Source organism: Nematocida major (assembly GCF_021653875.1).
Source record: "Nematocida major strain JUm2507 chromosome Unknown 2351, whole genome shotgun sequence".
NCBI lineage: Eukaryota > Fungi > Microsporidia > Nematocida > Nematocida major.
Window position 1 is genome coordinate 18,309 of NW_025952941.1, and position 16,604 is coordinate 34,912.

The following is a 16,604-nucleotide window of genomic DNA, read 5'->3' on the forward strand; positions in this document are numbered from 1 at the left end:
GCACAGCGGGCATAGCTCCTGCTTTCTGCCCACTGCACAATAAATATTACTTATTACGCACTTTATTGGAGGACTTATTACACACTATGCAGGAAATGCCATAAACAATAACACCAATTAGTGCACAGCGCACAAAAACAATATCCAAAAAAAGACTAAGACTTACTGCGCACAGCACAATATTTTCCCGATATAGCCAGACAAGACTTACTGTGCAATGCAAAACAGCTCCAGATACGACCAGACAAGACTTACTACACAGTGTGCACAAAGAATCAGCACTTGTGCTACACCATGCAGTAAATCCCACATACTGCATAGTGTGTAAAAAGTATCATATATATTTTTATTTTGCAAGGCCCTTCATGAGCAGCATCGAGTCCGAACTGGACGCCATCGTCTTTGACGAGCACGAGATTGAAGAGATAGGAAAGAGTTTTGTGCAGGGCATCTGCAAGGGAGCTAAAAGGCCCATTTTCAGCGTAAATTTCAACAAAGCATCGGGGCCTGGGGGCTCTCCTGGAGCCGTTGAAGCTTTCCCTGAGCCAGGAAACTCTATCGTGCAGGCTCCCATAGAAAGCGCAGAAGTTGGCGCGCAGTGCGCAGAAATTAGTGTGGTGTTTGCGCCAATTAGCGCAGACTGTGTAGAAAGTAGCGCAATGTTTACGCCAATTAGTGCAGAATGTGTAAAAAATAGTGATAAAAATCCAGAACTTAGTGTACAGTGTGCAGAAAATAATGCGTCCTGTGGGGGCTCCCAAAGTGTTCCAGAACTTAGTGCACAGCGTGTAAAAAGCAGTGGCAAGCCCCCAGGAGCTAGTGCACAGCATGTAAAAAACAGTGCAGTGTTTACGCCAATTAGTGCACAGTGTGTAAAAAATAGTGGCGAAAGCCCAGAGCGCAGTGCGCAATGCGCAGAAAGTAGCATGCCCCGTGGAAGTTCCCGGAGTGCACCAGGAGTTGGCACGCAGTGTGTAGAAAATAATGCGGGGCTTGCACCAGATAGTGCACAGTGTGTAAAAAATAGTGGCAAAATCCCAGGACTTAGCGCGCAGAGCGTAAAAAGCGGCGGTGAGCCCCAGACAAAGGGCGACAAGACCCCGGAAAAGACAGGAATGTCCAAAATCGCCTCCCCACTGGGCGACTCCACGAACAGGCACCGCCTCTCCCCGACTCTTACAAGAGCTTCCACGCACACTCCCCTCCACTGGACCCGAAAAGTTTGTATCGAAAAATCAGAAACTCACACCGAAAACCCGCCAAAACCAATTCTTCCTGCGATAGGAACAGGCCCAAGCGACAGCATTTGGCGGGTTTCAGTCCACACGGTTTTCCACCTTTTGCAGACAGGCCAGTTCCTTCTTGTGGACTGCCGGTTTGCGTACGAGTTCGAGGGCGGGCATATCCACACGGCCCTTAACATAAGCTCGAAAAAAGATATGAATTTCCTTTTCCGGAAATTATTGCACAAAAAAGAAAAAAAGAAATTTGTGATAATTTTATACTGTGAATACTCCTCGGTTCGCGCCCCAAGAATGGCACTTTTTTTGCGAAATCAGGACCGGCTGCAAAGCACATATCCGGAGCTGCTTTTTCCGAACGTGTACGTGATGGAGGGCGGGTACAAGGACTTCTTCCGCTCTTACCCGGAAATGTGCGTTCCCAGAAACTACACGCCGATGTAAAAAAACCAAAGCGGAAAAAAGGCCTGTTTGGGGGCTATTTCCCGAGTTTTTGGGCTCTTTTGCGAGCACGCCCCGAGAGCAGCACATTTATCTGCTTGCTTTTGCGCGGCGCCCCTCCTCCTGCACGTACATGCGCTCCCGAATAAAAAACAAATTTTTACCGATTTCTCTGCTTTATAGTGCGCCCCGCAATAAATACGAGAAAGCAAATTTTTTTTTCGAATGGGCAGGCCAGAGGAGCTCGGCAACGAAATCCACTACACGGGAGAAGTCGCTGAAAACTACGACAGAAGCACAAGCATCAACAGAATCCAGCGCAAGCTAACGGAGAGATGCCTGGAGATACTAAACAACCCCACAAACTCGCTAGTTCTCGACATAGGCTGCGGAAGCGGAATCAGCACAGAGCACGTTCTCTCCCACGGAAACTTCGTCCTGGGCGTGGATATCAGCAGAAATATGCTGGACCTGGCACAGAAAAGAGTCGATGCAGGGTTATTCGGGGCTTCCGATAACCCGAACTTTGATTTTGCATCTGCAAATATTTTCCACGGGCTGCCCCTCAGGAGCGCATCCGTCGACTGCGCCATCAGCGTAAGCGTTCTGCAGTGGATTTTCATACAGGAAGAGCCCGCTCGCTTGCTTGGGATCTTCTTCTACACGCTATACGACGCACTAAAGGCCACAGGAACTGCCGTTTTGCAGTACTACCCCGAATCAAACGATCAGGTTCAGATGATTTTAAGAAGCGCGGGAAAATACGGGTTCCACGGAGGAACACTTTTGGAAAATCAAACAAGCAAAAAAAAACGGAAAACGTACCTGATTTTAGAAATGCCTGCCGCAAAAGGAAAAACAAACCACATTTCAGGAAGCGCCCAAAAGCCAAAGAACTACCGGCCAGTCGCAAACAGAGACCTCACCCGCAGAGAGTGGATTCTCAGGAAAAAGGTAAAGCGAGAAGAGCGCGGATTCTCAGTCCCAAAGACCTCAAAGTACACGGGCCGAAGAAGATAGCAGTAATATCCAGAATATCCCAAAATAAAAATCAATTAGTGTTTGTATACAGTGCTGGACAGGTACTTAGGAGAGCCTTTTTTACTTAGTAAAATCCCACGGGAAAGAGGGAAATTTATGAAAAAAAATTTATTTCTATTCTATGGAGAACGCACGGATACAGCATACAAGATCTGAAAAGTGGAGCAGTTCTCTCACAAGCAACGGATACGTCCTGGAGAATGGGGCAGTATACGAAGAGTCTTCGCGCAGGAAGATAACCCCGAATAACTCGGGAGTGAAAAATCCTGCTTCTTTCTACGCATCCCCGGACGGGCTCTCGTTTAAGACTGTCTTTTACAGCGGGAAAGTGGAAAGGGCTGAAGAAAAAAGCGGGTACTCGTGGGAGAGTGTGGGCGAGTTCGAGACGGGGATTTTATCCGCTTCTTTCAGCCCGGGCTCAGGGAGTCTTGTCGTTGTAACGGGAGAGCGCGTTTTTCTGCTAGACAAATTTTTCAATCCAGTCAGGGACGAATTACTAAAAGAGGAAATTAAAAAGCTGCACCTGGAAAAGTTTTCGCCAATTCAGATAACATTTTCGCCAGATGGAAAATACATTGCAATTTGCATGGGGACAGTCATTTCTGTGTACACGTACAACCTAGAGCCCGTTTCAGACACGCTTTCCGTCTGCAACAAAATCATGAACAGTCGCCTCATGGGGACGAAGAAGTTCCTGCTGGACGAAGGCGCATACGTTAACACCGTTAGAAGATTACCTGTATCCGGTGAAGATTTGCCGTATAAGGAAATAGCACCTAAAAAGGAAAGCGTTGAATTTGAGGCCCGGTCCTGCTATAAGCTCGTTACATGGCATTGCTCTCTTCCGAAGATGTATGCGGTCACGCACGAGAACAGAATCCACGTTTTGGAGAGAAACAGCCTGAAATTTTACGAGATCTTCCACATAAGGAAATCTGATGCAGAAAAAGAAAAAATACTGGAAAATGAAATATTTTTTATCTCTGCCAGGATTTGTTATCTGTACTTGCTGCATAAGGAAAACAAAAATTTCTACTTAAAGGTTTTTTACGTAAAAAACAACGTGATTTACCTGAAATGCAATTTCCCTGTAAACGACGCAGTTTCCAGCCCCGTGCACGAAGTCCTGCGGATGGAAGTGGGGGAAAGCGGGAATATCCGCATAGTTACGCCGGAGCACATTATTTCCCTCGAGCAGACTACATTTGTGAATAGGTCGCGAGATAACGTTATAGACATTGACGGAGCCCGGCTTTTCTTCTATAACTTGCAGAAGTGCACGATTCCTCCGCCCATGTGCAGCCAAGAGATGGGAATGGATGGAGTTCCTTCGGATATGCACGTCTCCTGGGATGGTGAGATCTCGTGCAAAATTAACGGAAAAAAACAGATATTTTCAGGTCCACTGCCAAAAAAGGAAAATTCAGGTACAGAGTTCAAAAAAAAGACGATAGAATTTTCCAGCGAGAATTCCCCCGTGGAAGTTGAAATCGGCCCGATGGAGTGCCTCGTTTCCCTCAATACGCGCACACACACGCTGAAAATAGAGCACAAAAGCACGTGTGTGGAGATGCCCCGAATAACCTCAGCATGCCCGATTTTTTTGGAGGAGGAGAAGTCCCTTGTTGTCACGAGAGAAAGCCACCCGTGGACGGAAATCGTGCGGTTTTATGCGGAAAACGGGGAGATTCTGCAGGAAAAGCTTGCCCGAACGGGACAGAGCAGCAAAATTGTCTTTATATCGGAAACAACCGTTATTTTGATCGATAGATACGGGATGCTTGAGAGCTTTTATATTCCGGCCCTGGTAAAAATTAAAGTGGCAAACCTGATAAAAAACGGCCAAGTTGAGTCCGCCATTTTCACCCTGAAAAAATACGGAATGCCTGTGGGCCCGTGGCTGCAGATGCTTGTCTATGAGAAAGAAGCAGTACCTGCCCGCATTCTTTTGGAGATCGTGCGGTTTTTGGGGACAGAGCCTGAAATCGAACCTGAAGTGGATAAGATCGAAAAAATTGCACTTGCAAAAATCTTTGATCTCCTAAAAGAGGAAACCGTTAAAAAAGAAGAAATTTATGAGTGGTGCGAGCTGTGCATGGAAATCCACCACCTGAAAAACGACCCCGCCCAACTCGTGAAGTTTGCAGCGCTTTTCACGCAGAGGCAGAAGCTTTCCCCGAATTCACTCTCCTGGCGCTTTTACGATAACAACCACATTTCTGATAGAATTATAAGAAAAACTATAGGAGTTTTTTCCGCTGAAATCTTGCTGACGCACGCTATGAACAGCTACAAATACACACTCTGCTACATAATCCTGAACGCAACAAATACCCCGATGGACGTCGTCAATGACACGCTTTTGCCGGCGAACTCGGAGGTTTTGGACCCTTTCAGCGAGCACGAGGAAGTAGAACGAAGGCTGAGAATTTCAAAAGTCTCCAAAAACAAAAAAAGCCAGACGTTTTACAGCATAAAAACGTGCATAGGCGCAAGCGCATGGAAAGAGGCGGAGTCACGCGGGGGGAGTGAGCGGGATTTGCTGCTCTCCTCGCTGAAGGCATCCCTGGAAAAGGACGTGGCCAGAGACTTCTATTTTTACCTGGAAAACGCGGAATCTTTCTTTGAGAGCGAAGAAGTGCCCGAATGGTTCGACGGAGAGTTCCAGGAGGCGGTTGACTCGCTGCTTCTTCTGTGCGGGGATGCACTGCGCCGGGAAAACGACCTGGAAGACGCGCTTTGGTGCTATCTCAGGACAAAGACCCCGAATAACCCGGAACTGAAAAAGCTGAAAATGCAGCTGGGAAAGTGGCGAGAGCTTTTTGAGGACCCCGCTGAGAGGACGCGGGAGCGCGTGGAAAAGATGGAGGAGGTTCTTCTCCTGCAGAAAAACACGCTTGCCGCAGCAGAGATGCACCTGGAGGTGGGATGCCCCGTGAAAGGCGCGAAGTTCCTGATCGATTTAGAGATGTTTTCAGAGCTAAAATTTTTCATTTTAAAGACAGCACCTGAAAACAGCCCTGAAAATATTTTTAAAGCAAAGGAGACCACCCGAGCAGAATTCCTGGCCCAAACATCGGAGTACCTGAGGAAAAAGGTGCAGAGTTTCGCGGAGAGCTCAGAAAGTGCTGCAGGAACGTACCGGGAAAACACGCAGAGGCTCCACCGCGTCCGGGAGAGAAAGGACGGAGAAAGAAAAAAAGTCCTCGAGGGCGAGTTCGAACCCGGGGATGCTCTGACGGTTTACACGCGGTCTTTTATAACGAACACTCTCGTAACGGGAAACAGCACAGGAAAGAAGAAAAGAAGCTCCAAGCTCAGGAATACCGTTGGAGGCAGATACGAGGAGGAATACGTCCAATACGTCCTGAGTGAGCTCATTCTAAAGTGCAAAAAACACGTTAAAAACATGCAGGAAATAGAGTCTATTTTCTCATGCGCAGATATGCCCGGAGGAGAGGCCTTTTCCCACGAAAAAAGTGCCTTCAAAAAGGCCCTCTGCACTTTCTACGATCTCTGCAATAGTTCAATCTCAGAGGACTTTGTCTCCTTGAACTCGGAAGATGACGTCCTCTACGACCCCGAGAGGCCCCTTATAGAGCAGCCAGATATTTCCGACATAAAAGCGTACGTAAAAGAAAAATAAAAGTACACAAAGTTTTTCATACAGCATAGTATTCGCACTGTACAGGATAATCAGTAAGTAAGCAAGCGAGTTGTAACAGTGAGATAGTTATAGTATATTTATAATAGTGTAAGATAGTTTCTATTGGATAGTTAGCTAGAAAGTAAGCAGTAAAATGTAATAGTTACTAGAACAAATATGTAAGATATAATAATGTATAAAATAGTCAGCAAGCAAATAGTTAACAGAATATTTAGTAGTAGAATAACTATAGCAGTAGAATAATAGAATAGCTATGATAGAATATTTAGTAGTAGAATAATAGAATAGAATATTTAGTAGTAGTAGAACTATAACAATAGAATACTTAGTGGTAGTAGAATAGCTATAACAGTTAAAATACTTATTAGTAAAATAATAGAATATTTAGTAGAATATTCAACAGTAGAATAATAGAATAATAGAAGTAGAATAATAGAATAACTATAGCAGTAGAATAATAGAATATTTAATAGTAGAACATTTGGAATACTTAGTAGAATAGCTATAACAGTGGAAGATATATTGGAGTAGAATTCGGGTTATTCGGGTTGTGTGACTTTGTAGCAACTTCCCTCAGCGTATGCGCACTGCTCCGCACTGTCCGGGGAAGAGGCAAGCTCTATCGAGCATATAGACGCTCCCTTGCAGACCATGCTCGAAGGAGACTCCGCGCGTAGTCCGTGAAGTGCTGCATTCCCGTCACTCTCCAGGAACTCGCATATTTTCGCCCCCTCCAGGACGAGATTCAGAAGCTGATCGTACCCCAGCAAAGTCCCAACAACAGAAATTCCCCCGAAGAAGGATATTTTCACCCTTTTCCCAACGTACTTTTCCAGGTCGAAGACTTGCTCTCTCTTGTTTCCCCTGTTCTCTTCCTGCATATTTTTTTATTTCTGCATGGAAAGGCCTTTAAAGAACGCGCTTCTGAAGATCTCGTACAACGGGAGGGACTACCACGGATTTGCCATGCAGCCAGGCCTCCTGACAGTAGAACACTTCCTCGTGAGTGCCCTCGTGAAATCCGGGCTCCTAAAGACCCAAGAACCCGCGAAAACAGAGACTTACTCCCCAGAAGTCCTCCAAAGACTCGCTGAAATGCGGTATCACAAGTGCGGGAGAACGGATGCAGGCGTCTCAGCAGCAGCCCAGTACGTATCCCTCCTCCTGCCAGCTCCCACCTCCGGAGAGTACCCGTACGATCTAATGCTGAATCAGCACATGCCAAAAAGCATACGCGTTCTAGGGTGGATGTTCGTCCCAGAGGAGTTCAGTGCAAGATTCTCGTGCACTTCCAGGGAGTACGAGTACTACTTTGCCCTGACTCCGGAGATGTCGATCGAAAAGATGCGGATAGAAAGCCAGAAACTGATCGGAAAAAAGTGGTTTGGTCGCCTGAGCAGGCCCGAGAAGGAGTCCTCGAAGAAGAAGCGCCTGCAAAAATTCGGAGGAAACTCCCCGAGGGCGGAGGACGCTGTAAGAACCGTCGAGAAAATTGAATTTCTAAAAATTTCAGAAAGTCCGGGGGCGAACGTGTGGGCCATGCGGATTCGGGCGCGGTCTTTCCTGCACAATCAAGTCCGGAAAATATTCGGGCTTTTACACGCGATAGGAAACGGGAAGAACCTGCGGGTGGAAAATGTCCTGAACAGGGAGGAAAAGCAGGAGGTGGAAGTGCGCCTGGCAGAGGCTGAGCCGCTGGTTTTAGCTGCTTGCACCTTCCGCGGGGCTGACTTGTCGCAGCTCAAGAAGTCTCCTGGGGGGAGAAGGCACTCCCTCCGGAAAGTCTGCGAGGAAGTGATGGTTTCCTCCCGGGTGAGTGAGAGAGTGGCCTCAGAAGAGTTCACGGAGTCCAGAACTCTGAGGGAATAAACAAGAAAAGCAGAAGGAGTGCGAGTTACGGGTTATAGGCATATGATAGATATAGTTATAAGATATAGTTATAGGATAGTTATAGGATATAGTTATAGGATAAATATAAGTTATATGACAGATATAAAATAGTTATAAGATAGTCATAGTTATAAGATATAGTTATAGTTATATGATAGTTATATGACAGTTATATGACAGATATTAGTTATTATAGAAGGATAGTTATAGTTATAGGATAGTCATAGGATAGTTATAAGATAGTTATGGTTATATGACAGATATAGGATAGTTATTATAGAAGGATAGTTGTTATAGTAAAATATTTATGACAGTTATAGAAGGATAGTTATAGTTATAGGACAGTTATATGACAGTTGTTATAGTAAAATAGTTTAGTTATTCGGGTTATAATACAGCTATATTTATTATAGTAAAATAGTTTAGTTATTGGTTATAGGACAGTTCCTTCATACTTCAATACTTTCACAGTAATTTTTACTTCTTTGTTTAATATTAAAATATTTAACCTTTCAATTCTTCACATTTCAATACACAGTACAATTCAATAGAAAATACTTCAATAATACTTCAATAATACTTAAAAATACATATAACACTTACATACTTCAATAACACTTAAATACTTCAACAATACTTCAATAATACATACATACGTATAATACATATAACACTTAAACACTTCAATAATGCTTATATACTTATATAACACTTAAATACTTCAATAATACATATAACACTTAAATACTTCAATAATACATACATACGTATAACACTTCAATACTTTATTGTTTTATACTTCAACACTCGCACGCAGGCAGCCGAAGCTTCTTCCCATCGCAGGAGCATCCTACATGTAGTAGACGACTCTGTGGGTGCCTCTTCCCCCTCCGAATCCTCCCCCGAATCCTCCGTTCATGAGGATGTCGAAGATATCTCCTCCTGCAAAAGCGTCTCTCCTGTCCCCGAAGTCTGCTGCTTCGTCCGTGTACCCCCACGCATTCTTCTCCTTCTCCGTCATGAAGTATCCGCTGTCGTACTCCTCCTTCCGAACTGGGTCCATAAGCACGTCCTTCGCCTTATTCGCCTGCACGATGACCTCCTTCTGTCGCTCCTTCTCCTGGGGACTTCCCCTTCTGAGGGCGACATTTGCCTTTTTGCTGACCTTCCTGTACGCCCGCAGGACGTCCTCCTTCCGGGCTCCGACCCGCACTCCGAGGAATCTGTAGAATCCCTCAGGATCTGCCTTCTTCCCCCTTCTCCCGCTGACGAACTGCATCCTCCTCTGGGCGCGAGTTTTTTCTTTTTTTTCTGCGTCTTTTCTCTCTTTCTCTTTTTTCTGCTCCTCCCTCCTCTCCTTCTCTGCCCTCTCCCTCTCGCGGGCTGCTCTCGCTCTCTTCACTGCGTTGTTGTAGACTTCCTTCACCTCTGCGTACTCCGGGCACTTCTCCGTCACGTTCTCCTGGATCGCATCTCTTGCAGCGACGTACTTTCCCGCCCTCACGAGAACTCGGACGTGCTCGCACCATTCACTCTCTGTCGGTCCTCCGAATCCACTTCTGAGCAGTCTCTCCGAGAATCCGACGATTTCCTCGCTCCCCACGCGCAAGTCCTCGCCCATTCGCAGGAGTCTCCGAAGAGTCTGTGCCTGAATGTGAGCAAGGGCGAACGGGGAGAAATACGCGTCAGTTCCCCGGGCAAGAACGAGGTCTCTATTCGCAAAGTCCCTCCATCTCCTGTAGTTATCGCGGGATGATGCTGTACAGTGTCTTGCAAGGGCGTTGTACTTCTCCACTGCAGCGGAGACTCTCTCTATGAAGGCTTTACTATACCCGGAACTCTTTTCCAGGCGGCTGAGGGCTCTTGGAGTCTTCCCGGAGAGGAAAAGGCAGTGAATTATCGCGTGTTCGGCAAAATCCTTCTCCCGGGAGTCCAAAAGGACTTCTGCGTCGAGAATTGCGAGGGAAAAGTCTCTTTTCTGCATGCGGATGTGGATTCGCATCTTCAGGAGGGCGGGGGAGTGGGTGCACTCTGCAAGGGCTCGAGAGACTTCCTCCTCCGGGGACTTCACGGATATTTTCGCATACTCTGCGCTTTTCTGGAGAATTTCTGCAATTTCAGGGCCATTTTCAGGCTCTTCTTTTTTTTCATTTTCAGGGCCGGTGATTTTTTCCATTTTCAGGTCGTCAAAATTTTCCAGGATCTCAGCGAACATTCCCAGCCGGAAAAGAGCCCGGAGGCGCCAGAGAGCGGCTTTTCTCGCTGCTTTCTGGTCCTTCTTCGCCTGGGCGTAGCTCAGGGCGTGCGTGAAGTGGTCCAGGGCGGAGTCGAACTGCTCCTCGTTGAAAAGGTCTATCCCGCTGCGAACTCCTGGGATCTCTTCGCTCTGTGTAAAACCCGAATTATCCGGGCTCCTGTGGGACTCTGCCTCCAAAATGTGCGCCCTTTCGGCCTTTTGGGCGAGGACTCCCGAACTGAGCGCACTCACTATCATGCCAAACATGGCGAGGCTAAATACTCTCTCCATAAGGACAAAAGCACTTTTTCTGGGCTTCTCTGTCCGTTTTTCGTCGATTTCTCTCTTCACGCAACTCTCTTTTTGCATGAAAAATTATTTGTTCATTTCTTATATGCAGTTTCTACTTATTTTCTGTATTGAAAATATTTATGGTGATAATAGAACTGCCGAGACTGCCGAGAATGTGTGTCCCCCGATTCCGAGACCAGCAAAAGGGACAGAAAAGCAAAAAGATGAAGGGATCTGATAGGGAAGTAACAGATGAGAACATCCTCCATAAAAATGTGCTGTATAAGCCGGAGAAGAAGCACCTCTGCAAGTACTTCGTGAAGAATGCGTGTATTCGAGGAAGCAACTGCACGTTCTCGCACGATCTGTCGAAATTCCCGTGTAAACTGTTCCACATAAAGAAGAACTGCAGGAGGAAGAACTGCCAGTTCTCGCATGCGCCAATTTCCGACGAGGAAGTTCGGCAGCTTGTCTCTGACGGGTGGGAGCTCGAAAAAACAGAGAAAGAAGAAGTCTTTGTTTCCCCCTTCCTGTAGAGAGGCAGGTGCTGGCATTGTGCTGTGCCTGCAGGAAAGCAGAAGATGGAGGCTTTATTCGGGTATTCCACTGGTTTCATGCGAGTTCATAGCGAGTTTCAAGTGAATTAAGCTAGTTTCAAGTGAATATTTAGTTGTTCATAGGTAATTAAGTTAGTCTTTAGTGAATATTTAGTTATTCCAAGCTAATTAAGCTAGTTTCAAGTGAATATTTAGTTGTTCATAGGTAATTAAGTTAGTTTCAAGTGAATATTTAGTTGTTCATAGGTAATTAAGTTAGTCTTTAGTGAATATTTAGCTAATTAAGCTAGTCTTTAGTGAATATTTAGCTAATCTTGAGTGAATATTTAGTTGTTCATAGCTAATTCTTAGTGAATATTTAGTGAATATTTAGTTGTTCATAGGTAATTATGTTAGTCATAGCTACTCTTTAGTGAATATTTAGCTAATTAAGTTAGTTTTTAGCCAACTTTGAGTGAATATTTAGCTAGTCTTGAGTGAATATTTAGTTATTCTTGGCTACTCTTTAGCTACTCTTGAGTGAATATTTAGCTAATTAAGTTACTCTTTAGCTACTCTTGAGTGAATATTTAGCTAATTAAGTTACTCTTTAGCTACTCTTGAGTGAATATTTAGCTAGTCTTGAGTGAATTCACGGGTATTCGGGCTATTTCCCAGTGGGTTCAGATGCTTTGGAGAATCCGCGTGGGAGTGCGGGAAAGGGGAAGTTCCTACAGCGTATCCCCTGGCACCCGCACGGGAACACTGCACTTCCGGATACTGGGCTCTTTCCCCTTTCCTGCGGGTGTTACATTTAATGTCTTCCATGATATTAATATTAATATTAATTCATTCCTTCTGAGAATGCGAAAGAGCGAAGAAAGAAAAGACGTCCTGATCTGCGGGGTAAACGGATTCACAGCACAGAAGCTGCTCGAATACATCGTCGAGAAAAGGCCTGAAATGACCCTCGGCGTAACCTGCAGGAGCGAGGAGAAGCTTTCCCGAGTCTTTGAGGAGGTTTCCGTGAAAAGCAGAAACGCAAAAGCCCTCTCCCGCGTGGAAAAGCACATCACAGGAGTCGACAGCATAAAAGCACTCGCAAGAATATGTGAAGGATACAGCGTAATCATCAACTGCATCGGACCCTTTGCAAAAACAGGACTTTCTGTGATAGAAGCCACGATACAGGCACGCTCAAACTACATCGACTGCTCAGGAGAGCCCGGATTTATCCAGGATAGCATCGACCTGTTCCAGGAGAAAGCGCAGGAGGCAGGGAGTATCGTAGTCCACGCGTGCGGGTTCGACTCCCTCCCCATCGACATAGGAATTGTCCATACAGTGCAGGAGGCAGAGAGAAACGGGGGAATTGTAGACTCAGCAGAGTCCTATATGCACCTGAAAGGAGCCAGGATAAACCTGGGGACGTTTAAAACGATCATCTGCAGCCTGGAGAGTGCCAGGGCAGGGCGGAGGAAGAAAAAACTCCCGGAGAAAAAAATTGCAGAGGAAGAAAAAAAAAAGAAAAAAAAATCCGTCAGAAAATTCCCTTTTTTTTCTCCGCAGGTGGGGATGTACGCAGTATTGTTCCCTGGGTCGGACTCTTTCGTAGTAAGAAGGACGAGAGTTCTCCTGGGGAGTGCATATCCTATATGTCACTGCTATATCTCTTTTTTCTCGGCTCTTGACGTTTTGGGGGTGCTTTTTTTGGCGCTTGTTATTGGGGCTGTCTATTTGCTCCCGTCTCGCTTGAGGGAGGCAGCTTACGAGTGCGTTGATGTGCTTACGTTTGGGCGTGTTCGGAGTGAAGGACCGACTCAGGAAGAAATCGCATCTTCTGAGTTTAGGACGCAGATACTCGCAGAAGGAAAGAACGCAGAAGGAGAGGAGGTGACGTATAAAACCGTTGTTTCTGGGCCGGATCCAGGGTATGTTACGACTCCGATCGCTCTTTTAGCGTCTGCTGAGACGATTTTGGAGGGTTTGCGGACAGAACCCAGAAAGGGGGGAGTGTACACGCCGGGAGCAGCGTTTGTTGGGACCCAGATCGTGCAGAGACTCGTGAAGGAGGGAATTTCCTTCTGCACGGAGACAAGACAGCGTAAAACCAGGTAGAACCGCATTTGCAGAGAATAAAGTACTTAAGCTTACCACGAGTTATTCGTATTTTAACGAGCTATTTATTGTCTGATAGTTCCTCATCCTTGCAGTGGAGTAGATGCAAAGATTCTTTAGTTAAAAGAGTTAAAAGAGTCCTATATAAAAGATTCCTGAATTAAATGAGTTAAATGATTCTCCTTAACTGAAGGATTGTTTCTAATTAAAATATTCCTATAAATGAGTTAAAAGATTCTCCTTTATAAAAGAGTTAAAAGATTCTTTAATTAAAACATTCCTTTATAAAAGAGTTAAAATATTCCTATATAAAAGAGTTAAATGATTATTTAGTTAAAATATTCCTATATAAATGAGTTAAAAGATTCTTTAGTTAAATGATTCCTGAATTAAAAGAGTTAAAAGATTCTTTCTCTTTTATGAAGGCTTTAGGGTATATGAAACCTACTATTATGTGCTTCTTCCACGGACAGCGCCATTGTGAGCGTGCAGGATCTTTTGGAGAAGCTCCCCCAGAATGTCCTCGGCCACGGAGACCCCGAATTCCTCGAGAACATCGTACAGAAAGTCCTCCAAGTCGTCGGTTATGGAATCACCCCGGGAGATTATACCGTGCTCGGAAAGAGTCTCTGAAATTGCACTGCATATCACAAGAAGGTCTTTCTCGCTCAATCCTTCGCTGATTATATCCCCCATCGGAGCCCATCCTGCGAAAACATCCTCGAAGAGCTTAGGCGAGTGCATATATTTTCCCAGCAAAAAAATTCTATGCTTATGTTTTCCCACGAAGCAGTTCTGAACTTAGAGGAAGTTGCAGACTCTGCCCTTCTCCAGGAAATATGCGAGCTAGAATCGGATGAGTCCATGCCCAGCGATCTAGAGGACGATATATACGCACTTGTCCACTTTGGGAGCACGAAAAGCCACAAGCCCCTGAGCTTGAAGAAGCTGGATCCGATAGAAACGAACCGGTGCTTCCAGAGCTCGACTATCTGCTATAAATGCAATAGATCAGGGCACATATCAAGAGACTGCCCTAGAAAGCCCAGTACGTGCTTCATATGCAACCAGACAGGGCATGTGAAAACGAATTGCCCGGAAAATACGTGCAGAATCTGCAAGAAGAGCGGGCACAGGGAGAATGACTGCTGGAAAAGTGCGGGTGGAGGATCCCAGTACAAGAACAGGCACTACAGAGCAGAAGATCGTCCGAGAAGGGAGGAGCCAAAGGAAATGCCTGCAGTAGAGTCTGCCCCTGAAAAGAGGAAAAATAGGGGAAATCCCCGGGAAGAGAGACCTTCTGAGGGCGGAAAGGGGAGAAATCCCCCGAAAGATGACGCCTTCAAAAAGGGAAAGAAGAAAGTCCCGAAGAATCCAGAGTCCTCCCAGGGACACTGCAAGAGTTAAGAGCCCGTCCAGAGACACGGAAATAAAGGCTTATTTATTGTTCTGCCCTGCACATCCCAGAAGGACTTGCTCATAGTCAATTACTATACCCTACTAGGAATATTCAACATAGTATGCAGTAGGAATATTTAATTACTATATCCTACTAGGAATATTCAATTAGTATATTTAACTATTCAAATAATAACCCCGAATTAAATATTCAAGCAATTACTATTTTTCTTAATAATATTTAAATAATCAGTATATTGCCCACAAAGTATTAAAATACTTACTAGTTTGTGATGGAATATTCAATATAGTATGCAGTAGGAATATTCAACATAGTATGCAGTAGGAATATCCACTATATTATCTACTAGGAATACTTACTGTATTATCTTACTAGCTTATTCAACTATTAAAATACTTACTAGGAATATTCACTATATCACCCGTATAACACTTAAACACTTAATAGTTTATGCTTTATTTCACTGGGCAGGGAATAGGAGGATTCAGGCCTAGAGAACCCCCAGAAGAGCTTCAATCTCCTTCCGGACTTTCTCGTCTCCTCCCCCCGTCTTGATGTATGCCTTGTACTTCTCGGATATTCTGCGGTCCACCTGAAGGAACTCCTTGAAGAGATCGGGACTTGCCTCCTGCAGGACAGAAGCCATTCTCTTCGTATTCCCTATCTGTATCTCGTCTATCCGCTGGGAGACTGGCTTCTTATCGAGCAAGTTCTTTATCCGCCTGCAGATGGACTCCGACCGAATCGCCTGAGACTCTGCAATCTCCTTCTTCTGGGGATACACGGAGAGAGTCCCACTCACTGCCTGCATGTACCGGATAATCTCCTCCTTCACCTGCGAGGGAGAACTTCCCGAGAGATTCCCCCGTAGGACTTCAAGGGGCTGGAGGAGAGAGTCTACAAGGCCATCAACAAACCTGCTTTTATCCTCGTCCTGCAACTTCGCAACTATCTCCAGCATCAGGCTCGGACTGTATACGGCTCCCCCCAGGTTAAATCGGGCTCTCTCCAGGTTGAACTTCCCCTGGGAAATCGGCTTCTTCAGGATCAATTGCGTGGCAGTTCTGCTGAATTCTCCCGTGCTGATTTCCATGCTGTTTTTCACGGAGGCATTGCTCTTCATCGCTAGAAGGGCCTTCTCTATCACGCTCTTATACGTAGTCCACACGGGGGAATCTGGCTGTTTCCGGGCTTCCTTCATAATCTGCGCTATATCTTCCCTTAGGAGAGCTGCTTCCGTCTGGGATAAACCCGTAAGTTTTTGCAAATTTTCAGTTATGCTTTTTCTTTGCATGCGATCGACTTGCGGAGTTTCAACGTCTTCCTCGAAGAGCTTGTTTCTGCTGGGGTGTCCTCGGATGTAGGTTCTTTCGTACTTCGTGAGAAGGGCTTTCAATCCGACGGTGAAAAAGTCCGGGTCCTTCAAGATCTTCTGCAGGGCTGCAATATTCTCGAAGATGGCTTCTCTGCTGAGGGAAAAGGCTTCGCTTGCAGTTCTTTTTTGGACGTACGTCTGAAATACGAGGGCTTCCCACGAGACAGGAGCTGTGAATACGATGAAGACAGCAGTATCTGCGAGTGCCTTCTCAGCCTCTGCGATGCTCTTTCTTGGGGTGCTTTCAGGCTGGGAGAGTGCAGATGTGGCTTGAAGAGAGGCGAAAAAAAGGGAGAGAAGGACTTTCCTTGTCGTGCAGGCGCGTATATGCAACATAAAGCAAAACAG

The 16,604-nt window shown here is 45.6% G+C and overlaps 11 protein-coding genes across 11 annotated transcripts; 7 read left to right on the plus strand and 4 right to left on the minus strand.

Annotated features, from left to right (window-relative positions):
- Positions 1-365: 365 nt before the first annotated feature.
- NEMAJ01_1858 (uncharacterized protein) lies at positions 366-1,685 on the plus strand (the record flags this gene model as incomplete). The annotated part of the gene is made up of 1 exon (XM_047915696.1): positions 366-1,685. One exon carries the CDS (start codon positions 366-368, stop codon positions 1,683-1,685), a length of 1,320 nt encoding a protein of 439 aa, XP_047771653.1.
- A 222-nt stretch (positions 1,686-1,907) lies between these two features.
- NEMAJ01_1859 (18S rRNA (guanine1575-N7)-methyltransferase) lies at positions 1,908-2,702 on the plus strand (the record flags this gene model as incomplete). The annotated part of the gene is made up of 1 exon (XM_047915697.1): positions 1,908-2,702. The coding sequence occupies one exon, from the start codon at positions 1,908-1,910 to the stop codon at positions 2,700-2,702; it is 795 nt and encodes a 264-aa protein (XP_047771654.1).
- A 142-nt stretch (positions 2,703-2,844) lies between these two features.
- NEMAJ01_1860 (uncharacterized protein) lies at positions 2,845-6,369 on the plus strand (the record flags this gene model as incomplete). The annotated part of the gene is made up of 1 exon (XM_047915698.1): positions 2,845-6,369. One exon carries the CDS (start codon positions 2,845-2,847, stop codon positions 6,367-6,369), a length of 3,525 nt encoding a protein of 1,174 aa, XP_047771655.1.
- Positions 6,370-6,929: 560 nt separating this feature from the next.
- On the minus strand, positions 6,930-7,271 carry NEMAJ01_1861 (U6 snRNA-associated Sm-like protein LSm7; the record flags this gene model as incomplete). Its single annotated transcript, XM_047915699.1, has 1 exon — positions 6,930-7,271. One exon carries the CDS (start codon positions 7,269-7,271, stop codon positions 6,930-6,932), a length of 342 nt encoding a protein of 113 aa, XP_047771656.1.
- A 16-nt stretch (positions 7,272-7,287) lies between these two features.
- NEMAJ01_1862 (tRNA pseudouridine38/39 synthase) lies at positions 7,288-8,259 on the plus strand (the record flags this gene model as incomplete). The annotated part of the gene is made up of 1 exon (XM_047915700.1): positions 7,288-8,259. The coding sequence occupies one exon, from the start codon at positions 7,288-7,290 to the stop codon at positions 8,257-8,259; it is 972 nt and encodes a 323-aa protein (XP_047771657.1).
- Positions 8,260-9,130: 871 nt separating this feature from the next.
- Positions 9,131-10,885, minus strand: NEMAJ01_1863 (uncharacterized protein; the record flags this gene model as incomplete). The annotated part of the gene is made up of 1 exon (XM_047915701.1): positions 9,131-10,885. The coding sequence occupies one exon, from the start codon at positions 10,883-10,885 to the stop codon at positions 9,131-9,133; it is 1,755 nt and encodes a 584-aa protein (XP_047771658.1).
- Positions 10,886-10,947: 62 nt separating this feature from the next.
- On the plus strand, positions 10,948-11,343 carry NEMAJ01_1864 (uncharacterized protein; the record flags this gene model as incomplete). The annotated part of the gene is made up of 1 exon (XM_047915702.1): positions 10,948-11,343. One exon carries the CDS (start codon positions 10,948-10,950, stop codon positions 11,341-11,343), a length of 396 nt encoding a protein of 131 aa, XP_047771659.1.
- An 864-nt stretch (positions 11,344-12,207) lies between these two features.
- On the plus strand, positions 12,208-13,461 carry NEMAJ01_1865 (uncharacterized protein; the record flags this gene model as incomplete). Its single annotated transcript, XM_047915703.1, has 1 exon — positions 12,208-13,461. The coding sequence occupies one exon, from the start codon at positions 12,208-12,210 to the stop codon at positions 13,459-13,461; it is 1,254 nt and encodes a 417-aa protein (XP_047771660.1).
- Positions 13,462-13,911: 450 nt separating this feature from the next.
- On the minus strand, positions 13,912-14,205 carry NEMAJ01_1843 (uncharacterized protein; the record flags this gene model as incomplete). The annotated part of the gene is made up of 1 exon (XM_047915681.1): positions 13,912-14,205. The coding sequence occupies one exon, from the start codon at positions 14,203-14,205 to the stop codon at positions 13,912-13,914; it is 294 nt and encodes a 97-aa protein (XP_047771638.1).
- Positions 14,206-14,235: 30 nt separating this feature from the next.
- Positions 14,236-14,868, plus strand: NEMAJ01_1866 (uncharacterized protein; the record flags this gene model as incomplete). Its single annotated transcript, XM_047915704.1, has 1 exon — positions 14,236-14,868. One exon carries the CDS (start codon positions 14,236-14,238, stop codon positions 14,866-14,868), a length of 633 nt encoding a protein of 210 aa, XP_047771661.1.
- A 503-nt stretch (positions 14,869-15,371) lies between these two features.
- NEMAJ01_1867 (uncharacterized protein) lies at positions 15,372-16,592 on the minus strand (the record flags this gene model as incomplete). The annotated part of the gene is made up of 1 exon (XM_047915705.1): positions 15,372-16,592. The coding sequence occupies one exon, from the start codon at positions 16,590-16,592 to the stop codon at positions 15,372-15,374; it is 1,221 nt and encodes a 406-aa protein (XP_047771662.1).
- Positions 16,593-16,604: the final 12 nt, after the last annotated feature.